A 16,963-nucleotide genomic window follows, 5' to 3' on the forward strand; every position below is an offset into this window, starting at 1 on the left:
TACATGAAATCTCTCAAGTTAGCTGTGCTTTCTGTGCACACTCTGGCCTGGCCCTGTCCACTGCCTGGGGTCATACCGGCTTTGAAGGTGTTCCAGGAGAGCGGTGTGCTTCAGAGTACTCAGGAGTGAGTGGGCGGGAGAGGATGGGGACTGGGCATGGAGGCCCATGCTAGTGAATTTTCCATTTGGTTAGAATTCTGCATTTGGACCATTTGGATAACTAGTTGACCTCTGGGTAAAGGACCTGGGAATGATGTGAAATCTCTTGAAAGTTGGAGTGATGTAACAGAAAGGACATTTGTTGAAGCTTGAGAAAATGAGCTGATTCTTGGCCTACAGGAGCTATTACCAGCAGTCTAAGAAGTCTGTGACCTTGATCAAGTCACTAGTCTATCTCTGAACCTACTTAAGATAAGGTAGCACCAACACTTACCTGCGGGCTGATTATAAAAAGTAAATGATAGAATGATATAAATTACTTATTTATAAAAGTAAGTGATATAAATGATTGGAGTAAACATTCAATAAAGGTTGTTCTGACTAGTGCTCCCCCACCCCCATCTTTCTGCAGTAGAGGGATATTACCAGCCTTTGTAACTAGTGAATTAAGATGGGATGAGTTTCATGTGCAGTGGTATTGGAAAACGCATTATCCTTCGCACAAAGCAACTTTGTGCTTATTTCGTAGACTCTGCTAAACCTGGTAAGCTGTCTTGTGATTTTATATTATGCTGAGCAAGGCAGAAGATACCTGTGAAAGTGTAAACTGCATGAGAGAAGAAGTACATTTAAAACGTGCTAAGTAATGGAAATATGATGAATTTGTGATTATTAAGGTTACCCTGTATTAGAAGCAGGTTTTCCACTATTTTCTATTACTCTTCCATAAAAAAAAAGACGAGGACCTCTATATAAGTCTTTTGCAGAAAGAATTCTTCCTGACATTTAAGCTGGGCCTTTAGTTACCTCCCTGATGTTGTTTTTTATGAAAACTCTTTGTACACCTCCTGGGATCTCTGCCTGGAGTTTGACAACCAGTTAAGGGCATCTGGTTGGCCAATGTCAGGCTTTTGAGACCCTTATATATATGTGTGTATGTGTGTATTTTTTAAGCAAAATTTTCATTTATAGTTTACATTCAATAATGCCATATTTTACTATGTTTAATGCACACTTTTTGCCCAAGTATCTGAGGGAAAAATAAGGATGTGCATCATACATGGGCATAATGACCACATACCATAGCTATAACAATCTTATGTATAATGTACACAAAAATCGTGGGTGTGCATTTACATGACAGTATATGGTATTTTTGTATGAGTTTCAGGTGTACTGCATAATGGTTAGACAATCATATACTTTCCAAGTGTCTTCTCCAGTACTTCTAGTACCTACCTGGCAGCACACCTAGTTATTACAATATTATTGGCTGTGTCTCCTATGCTGTACCTTACAACCCCATGACTCTTTTGTAACTGCCAATCTTTCCTTGAGACCCTTGTATTTGAAACCTTGGCAGCCAGCCAGATCTCACTGAGCCCTGGAAGACACTCTCGGGGAGGGGGTGTGTGTGTGTGTGTGTGTGTGTGTGTTCACAGCCTGAAGAAACCGGTCAAGCTCTGACCCGATGAAGCAGAGAAAGGGAAAGTGCCTTAGGGAGCAAGGTGAAGCTACGAGACCTCTGAGGAAGAAGAGGCTGGGGAGGCAATAATCAGTTCTCCAGCACCTGCCCTCTGCCGGAATGGAGAGGCGAAGACAAGCAAGCCTGGAGGAGGGAGGGCACCAGGTAGAGGGTGATGGGCCCCGTGGTGCAGGAGTCGGTGGAGCCTCTCTGCAGACTGAGGAGAGGCGAGCTCTCCAGCTGTGCTGCCGGTGGGAGGGATGATCGTCCTCTCAGCCTTGATTTACAACGAGGACCCAAGTCACGATCGAGTCTCTCTCTCTAGGTCTCTCGGCAGCCCAGCGGAAGTTCGCCCACTCGCTCAGAGACTTTAAGTTCGAGTTTATCGGCGATGCGGAGACGGACGACGAGCGCTGCATAGGTACGTGAGGACGAGGTTCGGGTTTGCTCTCCGTGGCTGTGCCCACCAAGTGATTACTCCTCTCTCTCGACAGATGCTTCCTTGCGCGAATTTTCTAATTTTTTGAAGAACCTGGAAGAACAGAGAGAAATCATGGTGAGTCGTGGGATGTAGATGAGCAAGTCCAGCTTTTAGTGGGGAAAACCTGGGTTTCCACGCTGGTTCTGGTGGACCTTTGGTGCATGCATCCACGGCGGACGTGGTGCAGAGAGCTCTCTCTGGGCAAGGTTTCTGGAGCTGGGAGTTTTAGTTGCACCGTGGTGCTGGCTGTGGTGAGATCTCAGACAGGCTGCTGGACCAGACCTGTTTGTTTATTTGCAAAGTAGTGGGTTGGACTTAGGGCCACCCAGGCCTGTGTGAGCAGTAGAGCCTTTTCATTTAAATTGCGTCTCACACAGAACATTAACATATCAAAAAGATAAAAGCAGAAAACCTTGTGTGGAGGCACAGGGAGGGCAGGGCTGTGTTAAATCTGTAGATTTCGAGGCTGTGTGAGAGGGAGAGAACTCAGGCCTGGATGCCTGTGACATCCCGCTTTGCCTGGACATCCAGGATCCCAGTAGTAATAGGAGCTGCACTTCGTTGGGTCTTCTCCACGTGTTTGGTGCTACACTGAGTGCGTCCAGTGGATGATCTTATTGACGTCGGCCATGCATTTTGAGTGTGTTAAATGATACTGGCTTACCTTCCTTAAAAGCTTGCATTTGCCTCTTATTGACGGATGCTCATTCGTCCCCTAGAGATTCGCAGTAGAATTGGAACTGGATTGTGACATACTACCTATTCTCACCTGTTGTTTTAGACTTTAAGAAAAGGACACACACTAGTTTTTTTCTGTTTTTGAGAATGAGTACCACCTGGAAGTATGTTAAAGTGTGTCTGAGTGTGTTCAGATGTGTGTGGTGGTGGTAATGATATTGAACGTGACAGCTAAGTTAGTTAACCTTTACTTTGTGCCCAGTACTCGTCTAAGCTGTTTACTGAGTATTAAGTCATTTAATTTTCACATCAGCTCTATGTATGAGACACTGTTACCCACCTCTCTCCTTCCTTCTTCCTTCCTTTTAATTATCACCTTAGGATACATTATTGACTTGACAGAGCCAAAGTGAAAGCGAAAGCAACATTGATGTGAGAGAGAAACATCAACTGGTTGCCTCCCATATGCACCCCAACTAGGTATGGGTATTGAACCCACAACCTAGGTATGTGCCCCGACTGGGAATCGAACCCGCAAATTTGGTGTATAGGATGGTGCTCCAGCCAACTGAGCCATCCAGCCAGGCACCACCCACCTTCTTTGCCAGATTTCTTGATGTTACTGTAATCTCATGGGCAGTATCTGGTGGGATTTCTTTCCGGTAGAGTTGGAGTAGGGGAAGAAGTGGGAGGGAGGGCACAGATTTTGGTTTAAAAGTGATGGGACATAAGGTCCCTAAAAGCCCTAATATAATCTGCACTCTACCCTAAATTCTGAGATAATTTGTATACATTGAAAACACTGTAGGGGGCATGTGAAGGTACTGTGGCCCTGGTAGGTTTTCCTGGCACAGACTGACTTGTTCAGCCATTCTTCATGTGATCCCGTCGTCACTGATTTTTCAGCTGAGTGATAGTGGATGGCAATAGTCCGTGACGTCACCTTTCTACTACACGCAGTGGGTGCGAGTGTGTGGGTGGTGGTGCAAGTGCACGTCCTTCGCTTTTGTGAATAGTGCAGACTGTTGTCTCAGCTGTCTTTGATGTTGAGTGTACTTTCCTGGGATCCTGAGCATCCAGCAAATCTGTATTGGGTCGCCATAGAATCTGAGCACAGAGGCAAAGCCAACTCCCTGCCCTCAGGGAGGTTACAGTCTAGAAAGGGGAGGTGATAATACAGACAGATGGACAAGCACATACTACATTGTCAGCTAGTGCTAAACACTACAGAATTTAATAAAGAAGGGTAAGTGGCCGGAGAGTGGGGTGGCGTCCTTTTATAGCTAGGGAGGTGAGGGAAGGCCTTCCTGCAGAGAACGGCGTGAGGCGTCCTGGTATCTGGGGGAAGAGAGGTCTGGTTAAATTGGCCCTGAGTCTTAGCTCTGCAGGGATACTGCACAATCTACTGTCTTGATACTCTGTTTTCGCTTCATGTTCCGTGAATTGAATTGACTGGGTCAAAAAAGTGGCATGTCGTCTTAGCTCCAGGCTATGGATGGCATGGTTCTCAGAGCTATTGTTAGCTGACTTATTGATTTAATCTTATCCATCTTAGGTTGGAGGCTGGTTTTCAGTGCAGGGCGGAAGAATTTGATGTTGTCTGTATAAGGCCATGAACTTCAGAGAGGAATGGGAGTGTCTCTCATAGCCCTTTCGTGGGAACAGCAACACCTGCTGGATAGCAGGAAACTGTGCAGAGCCAGAGAGCCACGGGCGCAGCTATGACCAACCATAGAATTAACAGGACGCCTAATACTTCCGCTGTTGCTGCTGCTGCTTGCTGCTGCTTTTTCCTTTTTCGTTTGGAAAATTTTGAGCATGTGCAAAGTAGAGAAGAAATATGTAATTAAGCCACGTGCAGTTATCACCCGGCTTTGATAACCATTGCCACACAACCAGTCTTGTTTCTTGTGTACCTGTTACAACCCCATTATTTTGACAGAAAGCCCAGTCTCATCCATAAATACGTTAGTATGTAGCTCTTGCATTTTGTTAGCTTTTGTGAAATCTTTTGTACCACAGCGTCCTTGTCACACCTGAAAACAATTCTTTAATATTACAAAGAATTAGATCATACTCAAATTTTTGTGATGTATATTCACATGTTGTAGTTCCTACCCCCTCCCCCAGTAACAGTGGGTTTGTTTGAACCTGGATCCAAACACAATACGTTGTATTGATAAGTTTTTAAGTCTTCTTTAATCTATAGGTTCTTTCTCTTTGTCTCCCCACCTGCTTGGTGAGAGTTCTCGATGCTTTTCTGTGAACTTTAAAGGACCTATATGACACTTGCTTTCTGCATTATCAGTTACTGTAATGAAGTTAATAAAAGTTTAATAGTTTGCCACTTAACCCATATTGATGTTATTTGGGTGTTTCTGTCTAATCTTGATAGTTAGTGGTCACTTTTTTTAAGCATGTCAATTGTATCGAATCATTCTGGCTACCTTTGCTCCTTTAAATAGCTTTGCATACTTACGAAAAAAATCTTCAGTGCTTTACTAGACACCAGCCTTAATCTCTTGAGTAAGAGAAGATACCTCTCTCAAGAAGTGTCCCGTGTGGTTCTGGAGAGAAAGCGGTAAAGAGAGAATTAAAATACATTAGATTCCGTGCAGTGACCGAGGTGGGGGGTGTGGCTGTGTGGAGTGGGGAGCGGCCGTGGTGCCTGCCTTCTCCGGAGGGGCTGATGGAAGCGGCGGTTTAGAGCTGGAGGTCGGGGGCCCAGATGCCCCGGAGGCTTTGTGTGGTTTCCCAAGCTCCTGCGTCCCCGGCACAGGGACGAGGCGACAAGGATGATCTTTCGGGAGCTGGATGCCAGTGCACTCGGAGAAAAACTCGTATTTTACTTCAAATATGATAAACCAGCAGCATGTTGAAAACCACATTTTTTTTAAAAAAAAATGGAATGCAAAATGACACAGCTGTAAATCAAGGTAGAAATATTCTAAGATGGGTTCCAAGAATTTAGGAAAATCCTAGTGGTCACTGCATCTCCAAAAGCAGTCAGGGTTTTCTGAAGTCCTGCAGTAAATGATGCTGTAGTATAATAATTGTGTGTCTGTGAGTAAGACTGAATCATCAAAATGTTAAAAATATGTGTTTTAGAAGGCAAAGACCAGTGCCAAATATTTTCAAAAGGCAGTCTGTTTCCTAAATAAATGTTAAAATAGGATTTGGGGTTTCAACGGATAAAGTCATCTGGAAGCTCAGTGATCCAGGAACAAATTCTTCTGGTTGGTTTTGAGCCACCAGATATACGTATCTTGCCATGCCTAATCTGTGCACGCATGGCATGTGTGTTTACACACACACACACACACACACACACTCATTCCTACAAGTGCTGTCGCGTGCCTGCTCCGTGCCAAGCACTTTGCCAAATGCTGTGAAGACCAGTGCGTGGTTCCTACCCTTCAGGAGTTAGCCGTCCACGGGGGGCAATGGCCAAAAGCATGACACTTCGTCCTGCCGTGTGGGGACAGGGCAGGAGCCGCGGTTCCTGAGCTGAGTTCACAGAGTCAGCCAGATGAGGAGGGAGGGTAAGAGCGGCACTAGTTTCCTCCTGCAGGAAAACGAGTTGGTTTTGGAAAAGAGGGAAGGGTATGTTTGCCTGTCCCCCGCACCCGGGTCCAGCTCCGCAGCTGTTACAGGAATTGTTGGGGCGGGAAGTGGAACGACACCAGGCCCACCAGTCGGTGTTTTCCTCCGTGCACAGGAGTCCAGTTCCTCTGAATGGTGTGGCTCGTCTTTTAAATGGCCAGTACTGTCTTGTTCAGGGACAGTGTTTTTAAGTGAATAGTCTGTGCTGAGAATTTTGCCAGCCTTGACTGTGAAAGTGAGCCTGTCCCTTGAGGTGGGGAGCCGGGGACAGCGAGTGGCCAGCCTGGCTGTGCCGTGCCCTGGGAGTGCTCTCGGAGGGGAGCCCCGCGTGGTGTGGACACCAGCATTCCGGAGATGTTCTCTCCGCCGTGGCAGGACAGGGTGTACTTCTCGGAGGTGGGCTGCTGGCCAGGAATTTAAGAACCTTTAAAATAGCCCTGTAGTGTTTATGGTGTTCTTTTAAAAGAGCTTCCCACTGTATTTACTTCTCTGCACGTCTGCGTGAGTTTTGTCCTCCCAAACAGGACGGCTCAGTGCTGGAGGGCTGGCACCTCAGGGCAGCTGTGGGAGGCCTGGGGGCTGAGAACAGCTTTGGGGAAGCGGGGTAGCAGGAGGGAGGAGGCCTGGCTTGCCAGTTGGTGTGCAAAAGGTGCCCCCTTCGCATCCAGAGGGGGCTGGGGCCCAGGGGGCTGGCAAGCAGACGTGAGGAGGAGGTGTCCTGTCCACCAGCCGCATCCCTTTCCCTCGTTAGCAAGATGACCCTGTGCATGCACACACTCTGGAGGTGCTTGAGACCCTCTTCCTTTTTCCCCCTGTCGTGAAAGCGCTGGGCCAGGGAACGCTGGCTGGGTGATTGGCCCTTGGCTTACACCCTGCTGAGGAAGGCCCGAGGCTTCTGAGGTCCAAAGACTTTCTGTCACTAGTTTAAATGGTTCCAGGGAAGACAATGGTGCTTCCTCAACCCTAGTCTGATTTCCTTCACTGTTTTCTCACCCTTTTTTTTCATTGTGTCAAATATCTTACAGTCAGGTAGGTAAGTGGTTTCTATAACTTGGTGGGTTTTCTTGACAATGACTTTTGCTCCATATTTCCTCTTCTTTTTAAATTTTCAAAAGTGTCTCATGATATTACCAGAATAACACACGTTGGTTAAAATGAACGAAACCATTTGTACCTTTTGGTAGAAGTTCTCATGGTCATCTTTCCTTAGTGCCCCTAGGGCATCGGTTCTCTAAGTGTGGCCCCCGGCCCAGCAGCATCGCCCTCACCAGGGATTCGCTGGAAACGCACCCTCCTGGGCACTGCCCTGGCCTGCCGAGTCAGGGACTCTGCGGTGGGGTTCGTCGGTCTGTGCGTGGTAAGCCCCCAGGGTGCTGTCAGGCACGCTGACATCCTGCTGCGATCCGAACCCCTGCCCAGGGTGCCAGTGACATCTGTCTGGCGCCCCGACCTTGGGGCCAGAGCTGTCTGGCGGTGGAGGCGCTGTGAATTGCCTTTCAGTGGCTGTGTCTACTGCAAGGTTAAAATAGTCTTTAAAGATCTAAGCTTTTACCAAAGGATTTCGGACTATATCTTGCTTGTTTATTTTAATGGCACAGGTTTCTGCTGCTGGGAGTTTTCGTGTTACCTTGTGTTCAGCACTGCTTGTGAGCTCCTGAAGTGCCTAGGCATTCTGTGCCATTGGAGAGATTGTGTTGTAGTTTCATCTGCCTTTAATTGTATTTTTTATGGTATATCAGACCTGTTTTAATCAGGTTTTTTTTAACAAAGTGTCACATTTTTGTGCAAAATTCTGTTGGCAGGCATTTTTCAGATTGGGGGAAAATCCATCTTGAATTTATGAAATTTCTCAGTTTAGTTTAAAAGTTGTCAGGGACCTAACTCTATAGACTCTTTCTCCTTGGAACTGACCTTTACAATTTGACCGCATTGTTTTTTTCACATAAAACCTGTTATTTTTTTTCTTATAAACCCATTATAATTCAGTCAGATGTGGATGTCATTGTGACACCTGTTTTTTCTTTCTTTAAAAAATTTTTTTGAGAGTGTCCCTTTTGAGAGTTGGAATTTGACTGGCCCAGAACCCTGTGGAGGTTTCGGTGAGGACTAACGCAAACCAGAATTCTAAACAAGAGAGGACGTCCCGAGGCCAGAGGCCGGGCCCCCCACCCGGAGCCCCTCTTGTGAGAGGCTGTGCCTCTGACTCAGTGTTCTCTCTGTTGGTGACTCATTGTCATCTGTGGCCTCGCAGCCTTGTTATCCTCGCATCCTACTTCCCTACTGAAACCCTGGTTTCCTATATTTAATATCTTTGGGCGTGTTCTCTGCTTCTGAGGAATCAGCTAGCTCTTCTGAAAAACCAGATAACACTGACACGAAAGAGCAGAGAATACACACACACTCTTCCTCCTCCGCCCCACCCCCCACGTCACAAGGGACACTAGGCGTGGAACCAGCCTGAATTGTCTAATTCAGAGAAGTGGTCCCATTAGTGGGAATTAGTTCAGCTGAATGTACAGTTTTATGAGAAGAATACTGTGGGTGGAGCCAGGGCACCTCAAATCAGTCTTCGGATCCTGCCTTGAAGTGCTCAGGGGTATGGCCTTGGCCCCCAAAACCAAGAGCTGAGAGAGGATTTGGGATGATTTATATTTGACCACTGGAACTGGGAGCTGGAATGATCTGATACATTACAACATAAGTTGGTGACAGAGACTAAAATCGAATCTTGCTACTATCCATTGGTATCCTGAAGACATTATTCCTTGCCTTTAGCTCCTTCTAAGATTTAAGGCCCTTCCCCCCGGCTTTAAACACAGGTGAAATGCGTATGTGTCCTTACAGCTGCTGTCCAGTGAGCAGCAGCCACGAAGAAACATTTGGTTGTATTTCTCCTGGCAGGCCTGCCTTCCTTCCTTCCTTCCTTCCATCCTTCTCCTTCCCCTGGGCTCAGACCTGTATCACTGTCTGATCGCTCTCCCAGCCTTTTCTGACTCCCTCCCCCTTTTCTCTGACAGAGGCTTCCCCTAATAAATTTCTTGTATTTTTAGTCCTGTCTTCTTGTCTGCTTCTTAGAGGACCTGGGTTAACACAGCAATAGACTGCTTTGAGTCAGAGATTATGGATACAGGAGACTCAGTGTAGGTATTTATGGGGCCTCTTTATCACCATCAGCAGGAAGTGTTGCATTTGCACAACAGCTCTGTTCTTTATATTATCTGAGTTTACAGGAGATTCCCACTTCATTAATAAAACAAGGATTTTTTTTTTTTTGAGCTCTGGGTCTAAGCTGGGCAGTGCTATAGCACCTGAGGCTGCATTGAGGAAGGAGGCTCTTGTGCAGGCGGAGGGGCTGGGCTGCTGGCCGAGGAGTGGCCAAGGAGTCATCAAGAGACACTCCAGTGGCCCAGGCCCCACAGAAGGGCTGGAGACCTCTGTTTGTCATTGGTCAGAGGCGTAGGGGTTTTCTCTGGACATTCTCTTTCTCTTACATTTTCTTGATTCAACAGTTTATTGTTTTGTTGCTCAGGAAGTTCCCTTTCTCGCTATGCCAGTGAATTATGCCATTCACTTGAGAAGCTAGAATGTTCGCTTATTTAAAGCTAAAAGCAAAATTGCAGATTCTCTCATGATAGTTTTACAGCTGTCTTGACAGGCTCATCTCTCATTTACTTCTAGGGAGTTTTATTCCTTCTCATAATGTTCTGCCCAAGTATTTGCTTTGTTTTAAAAATAGAAGCCAGTTCCGTATTGTCCCTTCTGTACAGACGGAAAGAAGATCAGGGATGAATCTCTGCACGCCCTTATTAGGTTAACTCCTTAATATAGCCAGTATTTTTTTTTCGGTGGAAGATTTTCATTTTTTCCCTAAGCATAATGAAAAATATCTTTATGGGTGGAGTCTATGTGATGTAAATAATTGAATTATAATTACTACTTTCTTTTTTCCATTAATGTTCTTCAGAATTGATTCAAGGGTTTTTTTTTCTTCAGACAAACCCGAAGATACTTGTTCATGGTAGGTAGACAGTAAGGGATTCTAATTTAAGCTTTTGTGATACACTTCCCTAATCTTTTTTTTTTTCCGGGGCCAGGTCATGGTCACGTATTCTGAGAATAAAGTCAGAGAGCAGAAGTGGTCAGAACTTTAGGTCGCATCCTCTTGGTAGGTTTTACGCTGTTCAGAGTTCAGGAATGAAAGTTGGTAAAAACTCTTGTTGGAGACCTTTTGTTCTTGGACTGTCTGAATAGAAAGCAGGATGTTAACTGATGAATTCAGACACAATATCAATTGGCTTCTAATTTTCAAGTTGAAATTTCGTAGAATTAATTTATAGTGCTGTTACAGAACAGCAAGGTGGGGCCTAGGCAATATACTATTACCCGAAAGGAAGCCCCAGGTCCGTTATGTCCGCTGCCGCCTATAGGAAAGATGTCTCTCAATGCCAGAGATTTGTGAAAAGGAAAGGAAATGTTTATTTAATGCTATACAGATTTCAAGTCTTCATCAAAATCCCCAAGTCCCTTAAAACACCCACAAACACACACAGTCCTTCCTTCCCCCTTTGCCCAGTCTGAGGTACCGTATCTCAGGAAAGGAAATTAGAAATATGTGGCTCAGGCAGCCCCTGGTTCTTCCCAGTAATCGGTCTCGGCTGGGAGGCCTCTCACCTAATAAGTCCAGGCAGGATCTCCAATTAATCCAAAGCCATGCAGCACCTTCTCAGGGCCTACTGGTAAGAGTTCTTTCACCCTTCTTCCAGGCAGAGTCTCTCCTCCTTCCCAGGCCATGCAGCCAAAAGGAGCACCCCAAAGCCACGTGGTCCTCTCCTACCAGAGCTGCAGGGGTCTGCACTCTGGCGAAACCTTGTGAATCTCTTCACAAAGCTGCGGGGAGAGGGGTCGCCACTCTGCCAAAGCCGAGTGGCGATTTTCTGCTAAATCTGCATGGTGATTCCCTCTCCCAGGGCTGCAGGAGTCTCCACTCTGCCAAAGCTGCGTGGTTCTCCCTCCAATAATGATGCCGAGTCTGGGTTTAAATCCCCTCACCAATCTTCCTCTGCAGTCCCATTTCCAACTTCGCCCACACTCGGCTACAGTTGCCATCAATTTCACATTCTTCCAGCTTTACTGGGCTGCCATCATGAGTCTGGGCAGGTGTGGCCACATGTCATGGAGCCAATCATCTCCAAGCTCCAACGCAGGCGCTGTAACTCGAGGGACCTGCCTCCCCCAGTTATGTCTTGTTGGGGAAGTTACTTCCATTCCCCTAGCTCAGAGCATGGCCACAGCTATTTAACATATCTATGTAACCAGTCAAAGGTTATAGATGTGTTAAATGACCACCCCAGAAGTTAGCTGCAAGGCTGTTGCTTGCAAAACAGCTCTCAATGGCCCTGCTCCATTTGTCCCTTCCCCCAACCCACACCTGGGGGGGTGGGGAGAGGACATCCTAAAATCTCCTGGACACCTTGAGTTCTGGACCCCATTTCAAATGCCCATTTGGGGCCCCCCTCTTGGCTGCACCCTGTAACAGCACCTCGATACCCATGGACCAGTTAGAGCTTCGTGTGTGGGTTCATTAAGATACTCATTAGTTTCTAGCTGGTGTGAGCTATTACTAAAAATTTAATTTCATTTTCACATTATTATTTTTTTTCTGCCAGGAGGATTATATGAACTTGAACTGTGCTTAAAGAGAAAATACCACACAGGGATTTTTTGGGGGGAAGTTAAAATTGCTTCTACTGTGATATCCCCTTAAGAAGGTAGAGAGCAAGTTGAGACTATTAAGGTAATAAGAGAACATTGTTTGTTACAACAACAAAACAAAAACAAAACTAGTTAGGACTGAGCCCAACTGAGACAGTGCTGGCATCCTATTTGCCATTGAGGCAAGGCTTTTAGCAAAACTAGTTGTGCAACTTTTTCATTTTTGGTCAGTATCAGTCTTTGACTCTCCTTTCTCTTCTTATTTCAGTTACTAAAAAAGGTGGAAGGACTCACTTATTTTAATTTTTCTATTAAAACTTGAGCCCTGATGGGTGGGAGAAGGCACAGTGCAGGGAGGGACTGGCTGGGTGGAGAAAGAGGTAGTAGCAAAGGGTGAGTGTGGATGGAGAGTCATGTAGTTAGTTAAGAATGAGTTGGTTTAAGTGGGAGAAGAATCTTGTTGAGCAGTGTAAAGAAGGGTAGTCCTGAAAGCATTTGGATGATTATTAAGGTTCCAAAAAATGTTAAAATATCAATCCTGCATGAGTCCGGATTCTCAGTTGCCAGTTCTAGCTGTTTTATACAGAAAGGGAATTCATTAAAGAATGTTAGGTAGACTGCAGTCTTTATAAGGTTTTGGGAACCAAGAATGATGCCCCGGATCACACCACAGGGCTGCATTTGGGGAAGACCAGTGCCACTTCGCCTGTGGGCGTAAACAGCACAGGCTGCACCCGCATCACCACGGTCCCTGGTGGCTGCTGGTGTACCTGCTGCCGCTGGAAACTGGCGTAGTGGCCGCTCCCCACTAGAATCTCGGGTCACCGGTCCTTTGAAGCACCAGCTTCCAAATCAAAGTCTTGGGTGGGAGCATCTGATGGGTGGAACTCTGGCCAGATGCCAGTTGAGGGGAAAATGCAAGATGTCTGTCATTTTCCCCTCTTGTAGTGGGAGGTGGGTTCTGCCTCATCAGGGAGAAGAACTGCTCACATGTAGGAAGGGCCCTCAAGTGCCTGGCAGCCCAAGGGACAGCTATCCACTGCCTGTAACATCCAGGCCCGATAACATGGCAATGCCATTTTCCCACAACAAGAGTAAACAAAATGCCTGGATAGCGTCAGTGAACATGCTTTTAGGTTTGCACATGTGTGTCTGCTAGATAATCACATTTCTACTTTTTATTTAGTCGAGTACGTATGTGTCCACATTTTGAAGTTGAATCATCAGTGTATACTTTAGGAATATTTTCACCCTGTCCTTCATGAAAAAGTCACTCCAGTTCTTGGCACCGTGGACGTTAGGCTGATCACAGACGCATCCTGAAGTTCTCAGCACAGCTCCACACGGCACCTCCTGGCCATGTTTGTCTGTGTTCTCTGTGGTCCAGCCTAACCTTTTACACCGCTTTTTGATGCTTTCACTGGCAATTTTATCTGACACCACAAGTACTCATTTGCAGCACAAGTGGACAGTGCTTTTAAAAATTTATCCGAGTTGTGCTTTCATGATTTTCTTAAGGTAACCACTTACCTTTTAAAGTGGTCTTCACAAAATCACGGACCACTAGTAATTTAGATGTCACCTCCAGAATGACCACTCAGTCTCCCTGCATTTCTTACGTTCCCTTGTTTTTCTGACCCAGGACTGCTCGTGACCTCCAAGCAGTTGAAACGAGATATGACCGGGGCCATTTCAGGTTACTGTTCCTCAAATAGTTCTTTGTTGACCAAAATGATGGAAAGTGTACTTCTTAAGGAAACTGTCTCAGAGTTCTTACATAGAACAGGTCCCTTCTTTATGAGGGACAGCGTTGGGGGAAAATATTCCTTGTGTTTGGAGAAGTGCTGTGATGATAGTTCCTTGGCACTCTTTTTAGGTTCTTCCAAGGAAAATAAGGAACGTGTCTTTGCCGAATGGTTCCTTTGCGGCTTTTCTTGACGTTGGGGTGGGAAGTAGCTGGAGGGTCATGGGAGAAAACAGTGGACATTCTCCTTTGCTCTCAGATAATGCATTCCTCTGGGGTCAAGATGACTTGGAATTCAGGCTTAAAATACTCCAGCCTTGGGAAACAGGCATAAAACCTTCTGTCCTACTAGACTCTGTCCGTTCTTGTTCGAACTGAGTGACTAGAGAGGCATGATTCGTACTTAACACCGATTTATTCATGGTTTTACCTAGGCCGAGTCTTTAAAATATTGTTACTAAAAACATCCTCAGATGCAGTTTTGCCCTTGTTGACTTTTTGCCAAATGCGGGCGTCTGTCCTGGAGCTCCGTTCTCTTTAGAATGTGTGTAGGCCTCGGCCTGATCTCAGACGTGGGGGGCATTTAAAGTGGTGGGCGTGGTTCCTGCCCACAGTGGGGCCTCATTCTCTGCTGCTCAGCCCCTTGGTCCACAGGTTGCTCAGCGCTAGCTCCACCTGTGCCGTGGGTAAAGATGCCACCTTACCTGTCCTCTTCTTTTGAGACATTTAATTTCTTCTATTTGAATGTCTAATGAAAGGGGTTTCAGACTTGACTAGTGGGACGGACCATCGTAATCCCCAGACTGTTGTGTAATAGCCTTGCTCTTTTACTTTGAGCTGTGAAGTCCTGCTGGGGTCTGTGGCTTGCCGCCACACATGATAAGGCAACGTTGACATGTGCAGTAGTTCGTGCTCCTGCTTCTCCCAGTGATGTAGTCCTGCCGTCATGGAGGTGGACGGGGCCCCAGAGGTCTCCAGGGCCAGCTTTCTCTAGTGCAGCACGCACAGCTGGGCTGGCTTCTTTCTTGAGTGGGGCAGCCTCCAGGGAAGATGTGGGATGTGCAGGCTCACTCAGCAGTGTGACACTAGCGGCATGATCCGGATGTGGTGCCTGGGACGTGACACTGGTTCTCATTGAAGTATGCCTTAAATTAGTTTGAGACGTTGCATATCACTTGGATAGTTTTTGAAATGTATGGCAGAGCCTCTCATACCTGCTTTCCCAGATGGAACTTGGGGCGTTCCATAGTGTTTTAGGTAGTTGGCTTTTCCTTGCTTTGTGCTTTAGTATAAAAGACTCTGGTTGGCCATTGTTGGGGGAGTCACATGGACAAGAAGAGAGGATAATACTAATGTATTTTGAAGATGATCCCATTTCCTTGGCTAGCCATTGCTCTTAATTCTTACTTTTAGATCTCTGTTGCCCCAGCTCCTTGACAACTAAGTAGCAAATTGTCGGGGTGGCAGTGAGTGGAACCCAGCTGCCGGCCTTGGGAAGACAGTGTCATCACTGTTTTTGAGGATTCCCTATCACACAGCACGAACAGTCGCTTTGGGAGAAACCCTTACATAGTGAACCACTGCAAAGGAGTCTTCAAGTTAAGAATCTTCTTCTAACTCATTTTTTTCTGTAATTTTTAGCTTGACTTTCTAGGGGCATTTTATTTTTTATTTTATTTATTCATTTATTTTTAGACAGGTGAAGGGAGGGAGAAAAATAGGGAGAGAGACATCAATGTGTTCTTGCCTCTCACATACCCCCTACTTGGGGCCTGGCCCGCAACCCAGGCCTATGCCCTGACTGGGAATTGAACCAGCGACCCTTTGGTTCTCAGGCCAGCGGTGCTCAATCCACTGAATCACTCCAGGGCTTTTTTTTTTTAATTTTTAAAAAACTGGTGGCACATTGTTGTAAAGTGTTTTGGTTTCCTTTTCTATTCTGGATATTTCTGGTCTCCTGGAAAGAGAGGCTGAGAAAGGCACTGCCCACCAGCATACTGATGTTAAATGCATTCTCCTTAGGTGAATGTTTCTTTCTATTTGCGTCTCAGCAGTGTTTGTTGTAGATTCTGCTTTAAACTGAAAAGCCCCCACACCAGCCAGGAGGAGGATGAGTGTGGCTGTGGTGGGAGTCTGCACGTGGCTGCTGTCTTGTGCGTCTCCGCTGCTCCGCTGTTTGCCGCCCCGCCCCACCTTTGCTCTGACTCAGGAGCACCCACCAGTCTGCTTTGCTGTTGTACTCTAAATCCTCACAAGGAATTTTCAGCAGTGAAGGGTGGACTGAGTGTGTTTAAACCTGTAGTCACAACCCTAGCCCTTGACATGATGTAGTCTGATAACTGAGTTTTAACTTTCTGAGGAGGGGGAAGGGAAAGGCAACCACAGACAGAAGTGTTCCGTGAGTGGCTGGGATGGGCCCCTTTGTTGTTCAAAGGCAACCCTCTCTCGTGCTCTCCACCCAGACGGAGAGCTGCGTAGGGCTGCGTGGCACATTTCCCTGGCATGTCTCCCTGCCTCCTCGTGCCTGAAAATATTTATGGAGATCTGGGGTGTTAATAAATTCAGGACTGATCCAATGGCTGCGTTGGCAAGGAGAGATAAAGCAGTTAAATCTGTTGTTCATTTTACTTCTGGGCGGGGTGGGAGAGGGAAGTGAAATACTATGCAATACTAATGTTTTCCCTTTTGGAAACCTGATGTTCTTTTGTTATTACTCTCGTTCTCTAGGCGTTAAGTGTCACTGAAACCCTGATTAAGCCATTGGAGAAATTCAGAAAGGAGCAACTGGGAGCCGTAAAGGTCTGTGTCTGATTTGAGCACACGTGTGCACAGAAAATGTCGATGCCTCTGCTGCTTCGGCGTGCACTTTGCTCACATTTGGCAGCGCTGAAGGAGACGTTGGGATAAACCATCTGTTGTTTCATGTTTCAAATGTGCGTTTTCCCCTTGGGGGGAATATGAAATTGAAGACAAAACAAAAACACCTGGGCAGGACAGTAAAACCGCTGGTAGTCTTCTTGGGCTATACTGTTCCATGTGGAGTTTTAAAAATATCTTTCACCAAACAACACGTTTACCCCCGGGGGGCGTGGCAGGGGGAGGCATCTTTCTCCGTAGGACG

General features: G+C 46.3%; 1 protein-coding gene across 2 annotated transcripts in view; it reads left to right on the top strand.

Moving 5' to 3' along the window:
* The window catches only part of ARHGAP10 (Rho GTPase activating protein 10), a 234,932-nt gene that overhangs the window by 61,751 nt on the left and 156,218 nt on the right, over positions 1-16,963 (top strand). The window contains exons 2-4 of one of the 2 annotated variants that reach the window (XM_036031868.1): positions 1,950-2,045; positions 2,119-2,180; positions 16,570-16,641. In XM_036031868.1, coding sequence (XP_035887761.1) covers positions 1,950-2,045; positions 2,119-2,180; positions 16,570-16,641 — 230 coding nt within the window. The remainder of the gene's footprint in view (positions 1-1,949; positions 2,046-2,118; positions 2,181-16,569; positions 16,642-16,963) is intronic. The other variant, XM_036031869.1, reaches the window with a different exon arrangement.

This window comes from Phyllostomus discolor, chromosome 8 (genome assembly GCF_004126475.2).
Source record: "Phyllostomus discolor isolate MPI-MPIP mPhyDis1 chromosome 8, mPhyDis1.pri.v3, whole genome shotgun sequence".
NCBI classification, from domain to species: domain Eukaryota; kingdom Metazoa; phylum Chordata; class Mammalia; order Chiroptera; family Phyllostomidae; genus Phyllostomus; species Phyllostomus discolor.